Genomic DNA, 17,075 nt, shown 5'->3' with positions numbered 1-17,075 from the left:
TTCTTTCTCTTGTATTACAAATGATTTTTAAGAAATGGTTACAAACTAATCTAACTAAAACTTCAAAAATGAATTTTTTTTTAAATCTTAAACAAACGAGACTCTAGTTCTTTTTTGCCAACAAATAGTTTTAGCTTTTTTGGTGAAATCAAATATTAGATTTCAGTTAAACGTCGTCTCAGGTAGGAAAAAAAAATATTGCTCTTTGTCTCCCTTCATTGCTTATAGATCCTCTAGAATTCTGTTTTTCCTCCTACTTACAACGTTTAGGAGTTATCTCTTGGACCAATTGGTTCATACTTCATAAATCTCGTACACCTTGTTTAGGGCTAAAAACAAAATTTTACGTGGCCTATGAGCAATGAAGGGACTAGAATAGCAATTTATAAAAAAAAATAAAGTTTAAGAAAATGTCCCATGAAAATAAGACAATTGCTATTTACCACCAAGAAATATGAACAATAGTTAACTACGGTTTAGAATACTTTTTAAATCAGGTGAACCGATTCAAAAAATGACTAAACCGATCTCAAAAGTATTGGTGTCTGAGAGTAATTAGTAGGGGCCTAAAAAGTAATCCTTTATAAATAAACTAACCCAAACAAACATAGCCCATTTCATTTCCCAAGCTAGGCCCAGACCCATGCCTTTTCTCTCAGTTTATTAGGGTTTTGGGTAGAAACCATTACAAAAACTTGCACTTTCTACCAACAAGTTTTCTCGCGGCGATTCAAGATCTGCGAAATGGGTAAGAACAAAACCAATCCTTTATTCTATTCTCTAAATTTGATTCCAACATCATTTTTTGTACTCATTTTAATTGAATCTGAATCCTTTCTTCTTTTTTGAACGCAATAGCTATCAAGGTTTATGAGCTGAGGCAAAAAACAAAAGCAGATCTTCTCAATCAATTGAAAGATCTTAAAGCAGAACTTGCTCTCCTTCGCGTCGCGAAAGTCACCGGCGGCGCCCCCAATAAGCTCTCCAAGATGTATGCATTTTCCGCTATTCTATTGCACTTAATTAGTTGTATACGTATTTTGTTGTTTTCATTGTATAATGTTTGTTTTAATTTAAATACGCGGCTGGGTATTGTATATTCATGTTGTATGTTTTTATAAGAACAAATTTGTGCATAAAAAGATCCAATCAAAATTACTATAGATGATATACTCCCTCCGGTCACTGTTATAAGCAAAAAAAAAAAAAAAACTACATTGAATAAATGATGGATGTGGTCTATATTAATGGCCACATACATCATTCATTCAATGAACCTGAAAAGTAGTTTTTTTTTGCTTATAATAGTGACCGGAGGGAGTAAGTTGTTGCTATTTTTTATATATGAATTTGATTGTTTTTGTTATTGTTTGGATGCAGCAAGGTTGTTCGGCTCAACATCGCTCAAGTTTTGACTGTGATTTCACAGAAACAAAAGACAGCATTGAGGGAAGTTTATAAGGGCAAGAAGTACTTGCCTTTGGATCTCCGTCCCAAGAAGACAAGAGCTATTAGAAGACGCCTCACTAAGCATCAGGTACATGTTTTATCGTTTTGTAGTAAGTTTTTCTCTCTATGAAGGAAAATAAAACATTTTTTGAATTAATTTGATGAAATTCGGACTTATTCTTGGTAAGCTGAGACGGGAGTTAATTGATGTGTCAAAATGTAGTTAATAGTTTGTAAAGTTTGTGGTTTTCTCTGTAATAGTTGAAAATTGTATTTAAATAATGATTTTCATGATGTATGGAAGCTTCTCTTGTTCTGCTCAATTACTCTAGAGTGTCTTTTAAATATTGAAGTTCTGGATTAATGGAAACATTATTGGTTTAGGGTGTGTTTGTTTCAAGTTATCTTTGTAGATTTTTGGGAATATTAGTGTTGTCAAATAGCAGCGCTATTGCATAGCTGAATTTGAATAAACCTGTGTATTGTTCTGCTATCCGCTGTAGTACAAAGTGTTGTCAGCCGCTATTGCGGTGCTATAGCGTGGTAGTATAGCAGACTTTAAAAAACCGCTATTTTCCGTCATCTGCGATGGACAATATTGTGGAATATAAGAATAGTGGTTTTTTCACAATATTCCGCAAAGCCCTTTCCTCCCGAAGTCCTCTATTACTTCCACTTGCTCCTTCCTCTTTTCTACAGCCCTCCCCTCCTTGAGACAAACACTTCCCTAAGCTTGGAACGTGGCAGATTTGAATGTAATGTTGTGCCACATTCCTTCAGCGAGTCAAAGATTAAGCTTGAACTTGCATGGTTTAGGCCACAACATGTGGTACCATTAATTGAGGACCAACCATTTACTCATTTTTTCATAATTGTTTATGTGGACAATACTTATGGATCTTAACTGTATGCACTTTGTTACAATTATAATTGTAGGGATTGGGGGAAATTGGTTTCGTTGTAGAGTTTTGTTGCAATGGCATTATTTTATCAATGTGCCTTATTGGAGCATAGGTGATATATTTGCCTCTTATCGGGAGTTTTAACTTGAAAATTACTTGCTGAAGTATCAGATGACTCGTGCAAACTTTTTGTTTACTATAGAACTTGAGTATACTACTTAAGCTCCCGAGCACGTACATACATGTTTTGACTTTTAGGGCCAATCTTTGTTGGTGAAGTTGTTTTGAGAATCTTCTTTTCATGAATAGCTTTTTATGATGTTTTCGGTGAATTATCTTTGTGCCTTGACTTTTCATGAATGGTTGATATTTCTGTTATATAAGCTTTCTTAATAAAATGGCTGAATGAATTTACTTGGTATTTCTTACAGCTCTCTTTGAAGACAGAGCGTGAGAAGAAGAAGGAAATCTACTTCCCAGTGAGAAAGTATGCCATTAAGGCGTAATGTTGGACCCTTTATTTTGCATGAATTTCGATTTGTTGTTGGACAATGTTCTAGAAATATTTGGTGTTGTGTTCTAATTTTGTTTCCTTTTGAGTTTAACTTATTATCTTCATGAAATGGAATTATGAGTACACTTGTTCTGTGTTTTTTTTCTTCTCATTCCAGTTTCAGATTATTTAATGCTTAAACTGTTTGTTTGCTTTATAATTCGTCACTAATATACAAATAGTCGCATCATAATATATGCAAGTATGATCGTTAATGAATGACTTATGGTTTGGGAACTAGAATGACTTATCTAGAACCCCTATGTTTTCAACGTGACTTCTTCAGCCTCTGCCCATTATTACATTTTACATGCATTTCGATTCATTTAATTTATTTTAACTAGTTCATTTACAAGACCTTTTACTGTTTTTATTTTTTTTTTGGTTGAAAGAGACCGTTAACTGAATTGTTGAACTGAAATCTAAAAGACTTAAGCTCAACATTTTCATTGGTTTGATTAGTCATAGTAATTAACAAGTATGATGAATTTGTGTAAATTTTTTAATTTTAAATACCTTTTTTAGAGAATTTTGAATACCTATTTGGATCGTATTATGTTTGTCTTTCAAAATGAAATAAAAAAAAAAGACTATTTTTTTCCACCCTATTTGTAATTCATGCGCACTTTTTTTTCTTCTCAAAATACTCTTTGCTCGCATTATATGATCTAAACCATGCGCCATTGTATTGTCCAAATTTGCATGACATAATATTAAGAAGACATGACTAAATTTCCAAAAATAAAATTACTGTAAAGAGATAAAATGAATCATATTCTCATATTATTAATAGATTATATCTTTCATAGTTCATTTACATTAACATGGAAGTATATTTATAAAAAAAAAAAAAATATTAAACACCTAATGCTAATGCTAAACGTGGTGCAAGAAGATGGTTTGGGATGAGGCTGAGGTAAGGTTTATTTCTTTTTTACTGAAAAGGGGACTTTGATTATCAACCTTATGTTAAACAAAAGTGGGTTTTAGATCAACGTCTCCACGGTTTTGATGACAACAATGTAAGAAAGAACAATTGAGTACTCTAATGCGTGTTCAAGTGTGTAAGACCATAAAATTAAATTCTGACCTCAATCAAAGTCAAGTTATTGCTGCTGAAACATTAAGCTTTGAACGCAAAGGAAAGCATATTGGTGGTACTCAAGCAAAACTTTGAAGAAGGTCAACAATAATTCAAAGCTCTGATCAAAGAAAGGATCAAACATGAAGACTTTGATAGAAACATGTTCCGATGAAAGCAAGTTTTGATGGACATGTTAGTGGTCTGGGAGACTCTAATCAGTTTTGTCTTCTTCTGAATTAACGTCGCTTTCAAGTTCTGATCGCATTGTTTGTCTTCTTCTAATCATGTGCAGAAACAAACAAATATTTCAAAGACAAATGGAATGTAGCAGATCATTTCAAAAGAAGGAAAGGATCTCTATAAGTACGATTCAACGAAATTATCTATTAGAGGCAAAGTTTTCAAACTTGATCAAAGCTTCTCAAGAACGATTTGATGAGCTGACATCTCTTCAAACAACGTCTCTTTTATATTCTCCTATGAAGGAAAATAAAACATTTATTGAATTAATTTGATGAAATTCGGACTTATATTTGGTATGCTTTGGTAAGCTGAGACGAGAGTTAATTGATATGTCAAAATGTAGTTAATAGTTTGTAAAGTTTGTGGTTTTCTCTGTAATAGCTGAAAATTGTAATTAAATAATGATTTTCATGATGTATGGAAGCTTCTCTTGTTCTGCTCAATTACTCTAGAGTGTCTTTTAAATATTGAAGTTCTGGATTAATGTAAACATTATTGTTTTAGGGTCTTTTAAATTCAGCTGTTAGCGGTGCTATTGCATAGCTGAATTTGAATAAACCAGTATTGTTCCGCTATCCGGTGTAGTACTAAGTGTTGTCAGCTGCTATTGCGGTGCTATAGCGTGGTAGTACTGAATTTGAATAAACCGGTATTGTTCCGCTATCCGCTGTAGTACCAAGTGTGGTCAGCCGCTATTGCGGTGCTATGGCGTGGTAGTATAGCGGACTTTGAAAAAACCGCTATTTTCCGTGATCTGTGATGGACAACATTGTGGAATATAAGAATAGGGAACATTTCTTCCCAAGAATATAGGGGTAGAAAAAAGTTAACATGTAGGCTGGAATATATGAATGTGTTTAAATTACCCATAAATCTCTCTTTAAAATTAATTTTGCGAATATTATAAATGTTTGGAAGGGAGGGGAGATAGAGCTTTGTGGGGAAGGGAGTTGAGGGAAATAGATAAATCTTCCACATTTTTTGAAAGTGTTTTGGTAGAGAATGATAGAAATGAAGCTTGAACTCAAAGATTTTTAGCATACTTTTAGCAATCAGACCCTCTGTCTGAATTCTATCATACTTTTGAGACTGTAATGCTGTGCCACATTCCTTCAGCAACTCAAAGATTAAGCTTGAACTTGCATGGTTTAGGCCACAACATATGGTACCATTAAATGATGACTAACCATTTAGTCATTTTTTCATAATTGTTTATGCGGACAATGCACATGGATCTTAACTTTATGCACTTTGTTACTATTATATATAATTGTGGGGAGTGGGCGAACTTGGTTCTGTTGTAGAGTTTTGCTGCAATGTCATTATTTTATCAATGTGCCTTATTGGAGCATAGATGATATATTTGCCTGTTATTGGGAGTTTCAGCTTGAAAATTACTTGCTGAAGTATACTACTCAAGCTCCTGAGCATGTTTTGAGTTTTAGGGCCAATCTTTGTTAGGTGAAGTTGTTTTGAGAATCTTCTTTTGGTGAATAGCTTCAAACGTTAATTCTTTGTGTGATGTTTTCTTTGAATTATCTTCGTTCCTTGACTTTTCATGAATGGTTGATATTTCTATCTATTGTTCCTTGACTTTTGGCACATTATGTTGGAATGTGGCTTAAGTGGTGGAACACTCCGGATTGAAAAATATGTCTCACATGAACCACCCATTTCGGGCAAAGTCAATAGAACAACCGCTCTATTGTAGCAACTAGCAATAATGTGACTCATATCCGGAGTGGTCAACCACTTCTCTTGAGGCGCAATACCACTTTTACTTGTTGGAGGGTGTAAACCATCCAAGATAAGTTTATAACGCCTCTCGGTAGCATATATCGGCAAGTAGTCACTCTTGTGATTTTTCAACTCATTAATAAGTGCATGACGAACCAAAACACGATCTTCCTCATTCAATCCCATGTGCCTAGCTACGACCCAGAAACCACAATTACCATCCCCTCTAACATTCACAATGTCTTCAATGTAAGGTCTCATGAGATGTGGAATTTGTGAAATGTATGGTATTTGCAAATAAGGTTTTGGTTTTGAAGTAGGAGTCGAAGCTTGTGAGCGGGAGCAAGTTCCAAGACGTGAACCTTTACTCTTTGGAACATTACTCTTGGCATGTGAGCATTGACTATCGGGATTTTGAGCATCAATAGTCTCCCACCTAAAAGGGATTCGACCCGTGGACCTCGTTTTCGGTGTAGACTTCACCCTTTTAGGTGCTCCCTTGGTGGCCACTTTTCTCAAAGGTGGCTCCAACATTGTGTCCTCCGGAAATCCTAGTTCACGCAACTTTTCTTTGATGAAGAGTTTCATCTTGTAAGGGGCCCTACTGAGATGTTCTTGAATGGCCTTCCATTCCTCCATAACGGAAAAATTGGCATCAACCTCTTCTCCAATTACACTTAACAATGAGGGTGTATTTCAACCAAAAGAATAGGCAATTTTTTCTTTCTCTTCTCGGCAAGAATACAAGCACAAGACAACCCAAACGTTGTCATTTGCACACAACCACAATCTTCTTTAGCAAAGCCGAATCTCCTAGAGCGTTCAAATTCTTCATCGATGAAACCCAAAACGGCCTTAGAGACATACCCCTCCAACTCAGAGAATAACTTGTTTTTTTTTTTTTGTATTTTTGCACCATGAAGGTTATGCTCCTCCCAAAACTCCCTTGTATCTCACCAAATTGGTTTTTCAACATTTTGTCAATTTCATCCCAACATGATGCCAAATCTCCAACACTACTCCTCAAGTATATTTTCAATTGTGCATGAGCCGATTCAACAATGTTGGTGGTCCAACACCCTAGATGCAAGTATTTATTCGTCCATGCCCTCATAAAATGCTTCTTAAGGGGCAAAACAGTTTCCTCAACATATTTAACAAATAATGGAAACGGTCCGCATACCTCATCTTTGAATGTCAACCATGCAATTGCAAATGAATCCTCCGTAGGAGAGTTAACCACATCTCTCCAAGCCCTCACTATTTTCTTAACAAGCTCACAATGTTTGTCATCATCCGCTTCCTTTGCATCTTTGCCAACAACTTTTGCTTTCGAAGGCTTGGCATTGACACTACAATCTGTGATGTACCTAGATTTGACATTCTTCTCAATATGAAAATAGCAAAGTACATGGTCCGTTTTAGGGAGAACTTCGACAACGACTTTCATCAAAGGGGGGTCCCTATCGGTGACAATCACCTTAGGCATGTTGCGTTTTGATGTCAAAAGACCAACCAACATCTCAAATGTCCAAATGAAGTTATTCTCTTTTTCAAAGGAAAGAAAGACAAACGCAACCGAATAGGTCATTTTGGTAGAGGTGACACCAACAATCTCAAATAACGGCATTCAGTAGGTATTGGTTTTGTAAGTGGAGTCCATGACCAAAACGGTGGGAAAAGTGTTAAGCATATCAATTGAATCCGGATGAGCAAAGAATAAATCTTCAAGAGTGGTTTCCTCGCTATTTGCTCTTGTGAAATAGACATATTTATGCTTCTCTAACTTTGAAATCAAGTATTGCAACTCCGTCTTATCCTCTCTTTGCTCCTTGCGTCATCTAGTTCGCGCATTATACCCTTGTTTGATGAGTGTCACACTTTCTTTGTTTCTTTCCTTCAAGTTCGTGAGAATATTCCTAGGCTTTGCCAAGATCTTTGTCATGTCGATAACTCTTTGCTTCTCCTCCACTTTTAGTCGACCAGCAAGAAGGTGGTCGTATAACTTTGGCGCCAAGTCATGGTTGTGAGTTCCACAAAGCATTCCAATCCACCAATATTGTGTTTTTTTTTATCAAAGAAGCATTTCAACCTAAACGGACAATTACATTTCCTTGTGCCCGTGCCTTCAAGCTTTGGTTTCTTCCTCATCTTAGGTGGCTTGTATTCACCACTCCTTTCACATTGCATCATCATGTATGGCGTTATTGTAATAGATTTATCTATAGAAATAGTAAATCCGGCCCTTGCCGCTTGTCGACGAACCCAACCAAGTAATTCTTCACGATCTCTCCACCTTTCAATTGTTGTAAAAAATGACTCGATGTTTACTTCAATAACACGAACACCGGTAGGTACTGGTTTAGGCTTCTCTTCAAAGTTACCGGTAGGTACCGGTTTTGCTTGGTTGTGAACTATGTGAGCTTGAAAAGGAATTTTCACTTTAAACTCCAATTGATAGGGCTGAGCGTGAGTTAACTCACGCTAGTGTTATCTTCCTGCGCAAGTTAACTCACGTAGCAGTTACAGCTAGCGTGAGTTAACTCACGCTCAGCCCTATCACCTACTGAAATAAAAAACTTAACTACCAGAAAAACCAGCAAAAATGAAAGAGTTTTGACGGTACATTACCTGTTCTTTGATGCTTGATGAGCGTAGAAACTTGTTTCCTGACGATTTGCAATGATTTGAAATGAAGATTTTGACCCAAAAATTCGCACTTTTTGGGTTTTTGGAGGTGGAGGGGAAGAAAAAATGGAGCTATGTGGTTGTCTGTTGAGTTTTGAACGAAAATAGTACATAGCGTGACTTAACTCACGCAGGGGCAATTTCGACAATTACTTTGGGAATCAGCAGAACCGTTTGGGTAAAGAGCAGAATTCAAAAATTCTTACAAACTTTATATCTTAGAATTTCTTATGTGTCAAAAACCACCTAAGCTCTAAGTTTAGTTTACCACTCTCTGAGTAGAAAGTGTAAATACATACAAATTTATTCGTAAACTCTGAGAGTAGAAGTCCTCTTGTGTGAGGTAAAGAAATCTTAGATTTTTGTGTCTTAGTAATTGTAATCTTCTGGGATTATAGTGAAAAATTTCTTGGAAGTGCAAAGACACTGGACTAACCTCGGATTGTGGGGCGAACCATGATAATCGTGTATGTTGTCTCTCTATGACTATCTTGCTTAATCTGTTTTGTTTAAACTCTTAGAAAAAGATTTTCAGAAAAGTCAACTCAATTTAACCCCCTTGTGTTTTACTCACCTTTGGTTGGCACTAGATCTCATGATCTGTTGATTCAACACTTAACCGTGTAACAAATATAAGATCCTGATAAAAACTTTTGTGATCCCACTTCCACTGCCACTTCTAATCATGTTGTGTCTCATGATTATAACAATTCCATCTTTGATTCAAAAAATTCTTGCTCAGCTAGACCTCTATCTTTTAGTGGAGATGCTAAATAGTTTTGAGATATCATTGAAGATAGTATTGATATTACAGTAAACTCTGAAGGAATTGCTATTGATAGAAAGAGTTTAACAGATGCACAAAAAAATATTTACAAGCAGCATCACAGAGTTCGTGGCATCTTCGTGGGAATTCTCCCCATCTCAGAATATACCAAAATTGTTGATAAATCCATGGCTGAGAGTATCTTTGAATCTCTTTGTGCAACTTATGAAGGAAATCAACAAGTGAAAGAAGGAAAAACAAATCTTCTTGTTCATTAATATGAACTATTTAAGAAGAAGGATGATGAAGCTATTGAAATTATGTTCTCAAGGTTTCAAACTTTAGTCTATGGTATGCAAGTTCTGGATAAAAGTTATACTACAACAAATCATGTCAAGAAGATTCTGAGAAGTCTTCCTATTAGATGGAGACCTAAGGCGATTGTCATTTAGGCAGCAAAAGACTTAAACAAACTGAGTTTGGAGAATTTGATAAGCTCTCTGAAAAAGTCATGAGATTAAGCTATTAAGGGATGATCCATCCAAAAAAGTCTAAGTTTGTTGCTCTCAAGTCAAAAGGTAAATCTATCAAATCACTTCAAGTTGTAGAGTCTAAAGAATACACTCAAGAAGAAGATCTTGCAGAAGATTCTGATGAAGATGAGATGACTTTCCTGTCTAAGAGGTTTCAATACTTGAACAAGAAGAAAAGGTTTCATGAACGAAGTAGTGATGCTAGAGGATCCAGATTCAGAGATAAGAAGGATGATCCAAAGGTTTTCTTCAATTGTAAGAAGCCTGGACTCTTTGTTGGTGATTGTCTTGACCTTCGAAAGGACATACCTAAGAAGGACAGTTCCAAGAAGGAGGCATTCAAAAACATAGTCGAGAAAATTTCATCACAATGTAGGGAGATCTAGATGCCAGCTTTGATAAGGAAGAACCAAATCTGGCTCGGATGGCATGCACATCTTCAGATGTTGATGCAAATAATGGTAATCATGTATTTGTTGAACTTACTCATGCAGAGTTAATCATTGTTGTTAAGGAGCTAATTATAAATTATCGGAGTAAATCAATAAACTTTAAGATTTTGCAAAAACAATAGAAAGTACTTATTGATAAAGCTAAAGGTCTGGACAACGAGATGGAGGATCTCAAAGTCAGTAATCAGATTCTGAAATAATCTTAAAGCATGAAATTGCTCTTCAAGAGTTTCTCATTAATGTTATTGAGAGAAGTAAGATAGCTTCCATGATTTGTGGTGTAAGTAGGAACAAGGAAGAATCTATTAGATACACAAAAAATAAACCCATTGAAAGTTTCACAATATGGTAAAATCAAAGACTACTACATGTTCTAAATGTCTAAATAAATGACAAAACATGAAATCATGTTCAAATCCAAATGCTTATTCAAAGCCAAAAGCTTCTAAGGCTAAAGCCATGGAAAAGAATAAATCCTTCAGAGCTAACTCCAAAGGACCCATTAAAATTTGTACCTAAGTATGAAATTTTCTTTGTTTCAGATATGCTTTACGACAAAGTTAAGGCTCCAGTGATGGTACATGGATAGTGGCTGCTCACAACACATTATAGGAGAAAAACATATGTTCCAAACCCTAACTCTGAAAGAGGGGGGAAGTTGAAGTAGCAATGAACGTCACAAGAAAGGGGGGTTTGAATTGTGACCCTTTTTAATTTATTCCTGAAACTTTAAGTTATACTCAAGAAATTTTTTTTGGTGAATATTAGTTTAATAGATAGATAATTAATTGATTTTATATAAGGGACCAGAATGTTCTGGAGAGTGATAATATAAGCAGAATGAGAAAAATGATATTAAGCTGAATTATAAAGTTAATTTAGTTAGGACCAGATTGTTCTGGAGAATGATAAAACAATATAATAGACTGAATTTAAACTTTAGTTAAATATTTAAGCAGTTGTTTTATCTTGGACCAGAATGTTCTGGAGGCAGTTTAATTTGTAAAGTACGAATTAAGTTAGGACCAGAGAACTCTGGATTAATATGATTATAGTTAATTAGGACCAGAATGTTCTGGAGATAGTTAAAAATAAATACATGTGATAGTGTGTGTATATTGTGTAAATTAAAAGAGATAGAGAGAAGAAGAATAACACAGGAGAGTTATCCTGGTTCACCAAACCCGGCTAATTCCAGTCCCCACACACCTCGTGTGAGATTATCCACTATAGTATACAGTTGGTAGAAACTTCTAACCAACACTATAAGGTCTTGATCACACCAGATCAGTCCAGAACACCTATCTCAAACTATTAAGCCCAATAGACTTGAGATCTAAGTTACACTTTTGTAGGATGATGATTTAGAACTAAATGTCTCAAACAAAAGAGACTTTTACAAACACAAACTCAAAATGTTATCTCAAAGAGATAAGGAAAATAAATATAGTGAAAGCTTATGGAGTTTGCTTTGTGATTGTAGAACTAAAGATGTAGAACTAAAGATGATGAAGAGAATGATAGTTTTTCTTGCTTTGAGAAAGTTGTATGCTTTGTATTTCAAACTCTTGGTCTTAAACATCAAAGCCTTCCTCTATTTATAGAAGTAAAATGCTTGCTGCCCACACTTGAAGAAACAGCTGTCTTTGCTTTAATTCAAATCCCATTTGCGCTCCAAGCTTTTTGCTTGAGAGAAACCATGAGCATTTGCACTACCAGATTGATCTTGCTTTGTCCAGATTGATCTTGAAACAATTCAGCATGTGCAACAAAGAAAGATCACACGCTTTGCAAGCTGTGAGTGTTTGCCTTGCATTGTACAGCTCATGAGAAGTATCTTGAGTGATGTAATGGCATGATATCATGTGTATGTCATAAGAGATATTTCTTTTTGTGGGTCTTTATCCTTAATGGATCAAAAGCCTTTAAAGCCCATAAATGTGTCCTAATCAATACAGGAGATATTCCTTAAAATGGTGAAACAACATTTATTTCTTGATCCTCATGATTTATTCTTCTTAAATAAAAAGTTCAACCTTGTCCTCTTGCGTTTCTTGCTTATGAGCTTGCTTACAGTACAAGATCGATCTTGAGAGTATTCTTTGATGAAATAATTCTCACAAAAGTCATTAGTAATAACAAGATGATTTATTTAATATATGTTTGTAATCCTTAAAACATTAAAAGAGATTTTGGTTCAACATTCTCCCCCGTTTTGAGGATGACAAACATTTAAAATATTTTGCCTTTGATTTTTGAGGAAATAATCTTTTTGATGATTTGCTCCCCCTCAATTTAAGCATACGAAAATTCTTATTTTTATAAGTCAATAATTTTATAAATACTCCCCCTCAATCACAGCATTCAATATCTTTAATTGAAAATGATTGAGTATATCAAAAACAAATATCAACATGATTCATGTTTTAAAAACACAACACAATTTATGTGTTTTTTATAACCCTGCATTGATTAGAAAAAGGAAACATAATATTTCATAAACTTAGAAATAGCAAAGCATCAGCAGTAGCATTATACAAAAGATTTGCACTTAGGCAATTTTGCAAATAGTACCTAGCAGTTAGCAAAAAAAGGTGCGCATATCAGCAGCACAAATAGTAGCAGTAGCAGCAGAATTCATAAGCAAGTTCTTAACAGAAAAAAAAACATAATAATAGCAAAATAAGTTAAACATAGCAAGATAATAGCAAAATAAGTTTCTTCTTTTCTTCTCCCCCTTTGTCATCGCAAAAAGGAACCAGCAGCTACTCTCTAGGAGGCGTTCCAGAAGGTGCGGTTGGGGAGGAAGCATCTGATGAAGATGAAATGTCAGGAACATGAAGATTGTATATTGGTGGCTGGACTGGAAGGTCAGTTGGTGGAGGCAAGTTGAGACTAATGCTCAAGGCACTTGTTTGCCAAGTTTGGTGAACCTGATTGTGTTGAGTATAGTAAGAGAGATGATTCATGATGTAGACTTGATTTTCAAAGAGTTTGCGCATAGCATCACGGGTTTTGTCTGAACTTTTCTCCAACCTTGATTTCTTTGGTGGCCTTTCTTCTTTGGACCCGCTTTTAGGATCAGAAGATGGTTTGTTTGAGAATTTTGAGGGACACGCAGACTGGACAGAATGTAAAGAGTTCATGGGCACAGATGACTCAAATGCAGGTGGATGGAAAAATTTGCTAACATCATCAGATTTAAAAAGAGCAGAGAAATCAGTTTTTGGTGGTGAAATAAAAAGATGAGAGAATTTGGACACTTTGGTGGCTTTGACAACATTTGATGTAAAGCTTTGTAGCACATCAGTAGCCTTAATCATAGAAGAAGCCTGAGTTTGAAAATTTGAAAGCAAAACTCCATGTTCTTCCAAGACAGGAGATTGATCTGAAGGATGATCTACCAGTTTAGACTTTTCTGGTTTCGGTTTTCCAGTATCATCATCATTCCTTTTTCTCTTTTTAGACACATCTTCAGAGTCTTTCATGTGCTTAACATTCTTAGGGCAGAATTTCTTAATTATGAGAAGAGATTCTTCATCATGTAAAGGCACTAAGAATTTCTGAAACATCTTGGTTAGCATCATTCCATAAGGTACACAACTCTGCCTATTTGTGTTTTGAGCAGTGGCAATCATGTGTTGGATGAGTACAAAAGGAAGGTTTAGTCTTTCTCCAAACAAAATGTGATATAGGACCATAAGATCATTTTTGGTAACTATATCGAAACTGCCTTTCCTAGGGAGGATGTTATACTGAGTTATGATGTTAAGCATCTTTGAAATTTTTTGGAGATTGGCTGAATTGAGTTCAGAGGAGTTTGGTTCAAAAACATTGTTGTTTATAAATTCTATGTCTATTCCTAATTTCTCATTCCAGTTATCACCAAACAGACAGTTTCCATCAGTAGGTAATGAAAGAATTGTTCCTAATTCCTCCGGAGTGAGGGAAATTTCTATTTCTTTGATTTTAGAAACAATAAGAGCCTTATCAGGGTATACCTTGGCACGACAGAAGAATGCTCGAACAAGCTTTGGATAATCTTCTCACGTATCTGAAGAAATTTTGTCCAGCCCATTGCATCTGTGTACTTTTGAAGAATGATCTTATCTGTCTTGAGGGCTTCGAAATCACAATATCTTCCAGGAACGATTGGGCGACTGCTCCATTTTTCTTTAAAAATTTTGTAATGAACAGAATCCATCAATGGGATGTGCTTTGAGAGAGATAGGTTTCCAGAGATGTTTCTGTTTTTCTTTGGAGGAGAGTTTTCCTTTTCAACAGGAATCTTTGAGGAATCAGCTTTTCCCTTTCCTTTTTCCTGTTTTGTTGGAGCCTTTTTAGGAACTTCCTTCTTTGGAGGAGATTTTATAGGAACCTTTTGAGGAACAATCTCTGGATCACTCTTTGGTGATTCTTCAGGTATGAAGGTGGAATCTTCACTATCAGAGTTTTCACTACTGTCAGAGTCAGAAATATCATACACAGTGGTGTCTATGACAGGTTTCTTCTTCTTTCCAAATCCAAACATAAGTCTTGTAGATCTTCTACGGTTTTGACAAGATTGAGACCTTTTTGTTTTAACCTTAACCTTCGATTTTGACAGAGAAGGATCAGACTTTGAGACTTTTTGTTTTTTAGGTTTTGATTGTTTTTCAGCAGAGACCTCTTGAGTTTTTTCCATAATAACATCTTGACCTTCAACATAATGCTCCTGAGTTTCTTCATTAACAGCTTCAGTAAACTTTGATTCACCTTGACCAACCTGATTTTCTTCAAAAACGACTTCAGCAGACTCAATATTATCATCACCAGACTGAGTTTTTTGAAAATCCTCCTTAGTGGGTTCGTTCTTCCAAGAAAGAATTGGAAAGAGAGGATGAATGATCATGGCTAAGGGGTTGGTTTCAACTAGGGTTTCAGAAGAGTCTTTTAACACTGAAGAGTGTTCTGGAGATGATACATGTGCCGATTTTGGAGATGCTTCTGGACTACCATTCATGAATGATGAAGGAGGAGTCAGCAACGGTGCAGAGAGTGAAGATGAAGGAGAGTTTGGTTTGGATGGTGGAGATGGTGGTGACGGCGAGCGCTGCGGCGGAGGTGATAGGGAAGGAGATGAATAGCGATGAAAGGTGGCTTTGGAACCTTTGCCTTTTGTTCTAGCCATGTTTGTGGGTTTTGTGGTTAACTTAGAGAAAGAACAATAGAGTTTATAGAGAAAATGAAAAGTCTGAGTACAGAGAAAGAGAGAGAGAGAAACGAAAATAGAGAAAGAGGAGAGGTTTTTTTGATTTGATTGATAGAAGTTTATTTTTGATGGGTGGTTTTCCAGACTAATGATGCTTTTTCATTAATTAGCTGTATTATACCAAAGATATGCGCAGAAGCTGAAGAGATTTTGTCTCTTAATTTGAATTTCAAAAATAAAATGGTAATTACCATTGTATTAAAGAAACGTGAAGATCAAGCTTAGACAAGTGATCTTATGAAATTTCTAGATTGATCTAAAGATTAATAAATATTCAAGGTTTTCGAATAATATGTAGTTTATTTTTAATAAAATTAAAACGATCTTCAACTAAAGGTTTAGTAAAAATATCAGCTAGTTGATTTTCAGTATCAACAAAAATTAATTCAATTTCCTTTTTATTTACGTGATCCTTAATAAAATGATGTTTAATTTCAATATGTTTTGATCTTGAATGCTGGATGGGATTTTTTGATAAATTGATTGCACTTGTATTATCACAAAATATGGGAATATTTTCGTACCTTATTGAGAAATCCTCAAGTTGATTTTTTACCCACAATACCTGAGAGCAACAGTTGGCAGCTGCTACATATTCAGCTTCAGTAGTTGACAAAGCGATAGTATTTTGCTTTCTACATGACCAACTGATTAGAGCATTCCCGAGAAACTGACATGTTCCACTGGTACTTTTTCTTTCAATTTTGTCTCCAGCATAGTCAGCGTCACAGTAAGCTATCAAATCAAAAAAAGAACCCTTGCTATACCAAAGGCCAAGATCAGTAGTACCAACTAGATATCTGAAAATTCTTTTTACTGCAATTAAATGAGATTCTCTTGGAGAAGTTTGAAAACGTGCACACAAACCAACAGCAAAAACAATGTCAGGTCTGCTGGCAGTTAAGTATAACAGAGATCCAATCATACCTCTGTATTCTTTTTCAGAAATAATTTTCCCATTTTCATCTTTATCTAAACTGGTAGATGGATGCATGGGAGTTGCCATTATTTTGGCTTCATTCATTTTATATTTTTTGAGAAGATCTCTAATATATTTTTCTTGACAAATAAATATTCCATTTGATTCTTGTTTAATTTGTAAACCAAGAAAAAATCTTAATTCTCCCATCATACTCATTTCAAATTCACTTTGCATAAGTCCGGAAAATTCATCACACATTTTTTCATTTGTTGATCCAAAGATGATATCATCAACATATATTTGAACAATCAAAAAAATTTGATTTATCATTTTTTTCTAAAAAGTGTTGTGTCAATTTTTCCTCTAGAGAAATTATTTTTGAGTAGGAATGTACTTAACCTATCATACCAAGCTCTTGGAGCTTGTTTAAGACCATACAGTGCTTTTGTAAGTTTAAACACATGATTAGGTTTGGTAGAGTTTTCAAAGCCTGGT

General features: G+C 35.2%; 2 protein-coding genes and 1 pseudogene across 2 annotated transcripts; 1 reads left to right on the top strand and 2 right to left on the bottom strand.

Moving 5' to 3' along the window:
• Positions 1-690: 690 nt before the first annotated feature.
• LOC146930552 (large ribosomal subunit protein uL29-like) lies at positions 691-3,003 on the top strand. The gene is made up of 4 exons (XM_085702035.1): positions 691-748; positions 859-991; positions 1,381-1,537; positions 2,783-3,003. The coding sequence occupies exons 1-4, from the start codon at positions 745-747 to the stop codon at positions 2,855-2,857; spliced, it is 369 nt and encodes a 122-aa protein (XP_085558161.1). The 5' UTR covers positions 691-744; the 3' UTR covers positions 2,858-3,003.
• Positions 3,004-5,806: 2,803 nt separating this feature from the next.
• On the bottom strand, positions 5,807-6,607 carry LOC146930551 (uncharacterized). The gene has a single exon (XM_085707570.1). The coding sequence runs from the start codon at positions 6,605-6,607 to the stop codon at positions 5,807-5,809; it is 801 nt and encodes a 266-aa protein (XP_085563696.1).
• Positions 6,608-15,932: 9,325 nt separating this feature from the next.
• On the bottom strand, positions 15,933-16,652 carry LOC146930550 (secreted RxLR effector protein 161 pseudogene; annotated as a pseudogene).
• Between the last annotated feature and the right edge of the window lie 423 nt (positions 16,653-17,075).

The sequence above is a fragment of the Medicago sativa genome, chromosome 4, assembly GCF_051527215.1.
Source record: "Medicago sativa cultivar Bolivia chromosome 4, Bolivia_mono, whole genome shotgun sequence".
Taxonomy (NCBI): domain Eukaryota; kingdom Viridiplantae; phylum Streptophyta; class Magnoliopsida; order Fabales; family Fabaceae; genus Medicago; species Medicago sativa.
The sequence above is the reverse complement of the archived record's forward strand: the minus strand, read 5'-3'. Positions and strand labels throughout refer to the sequence as shown.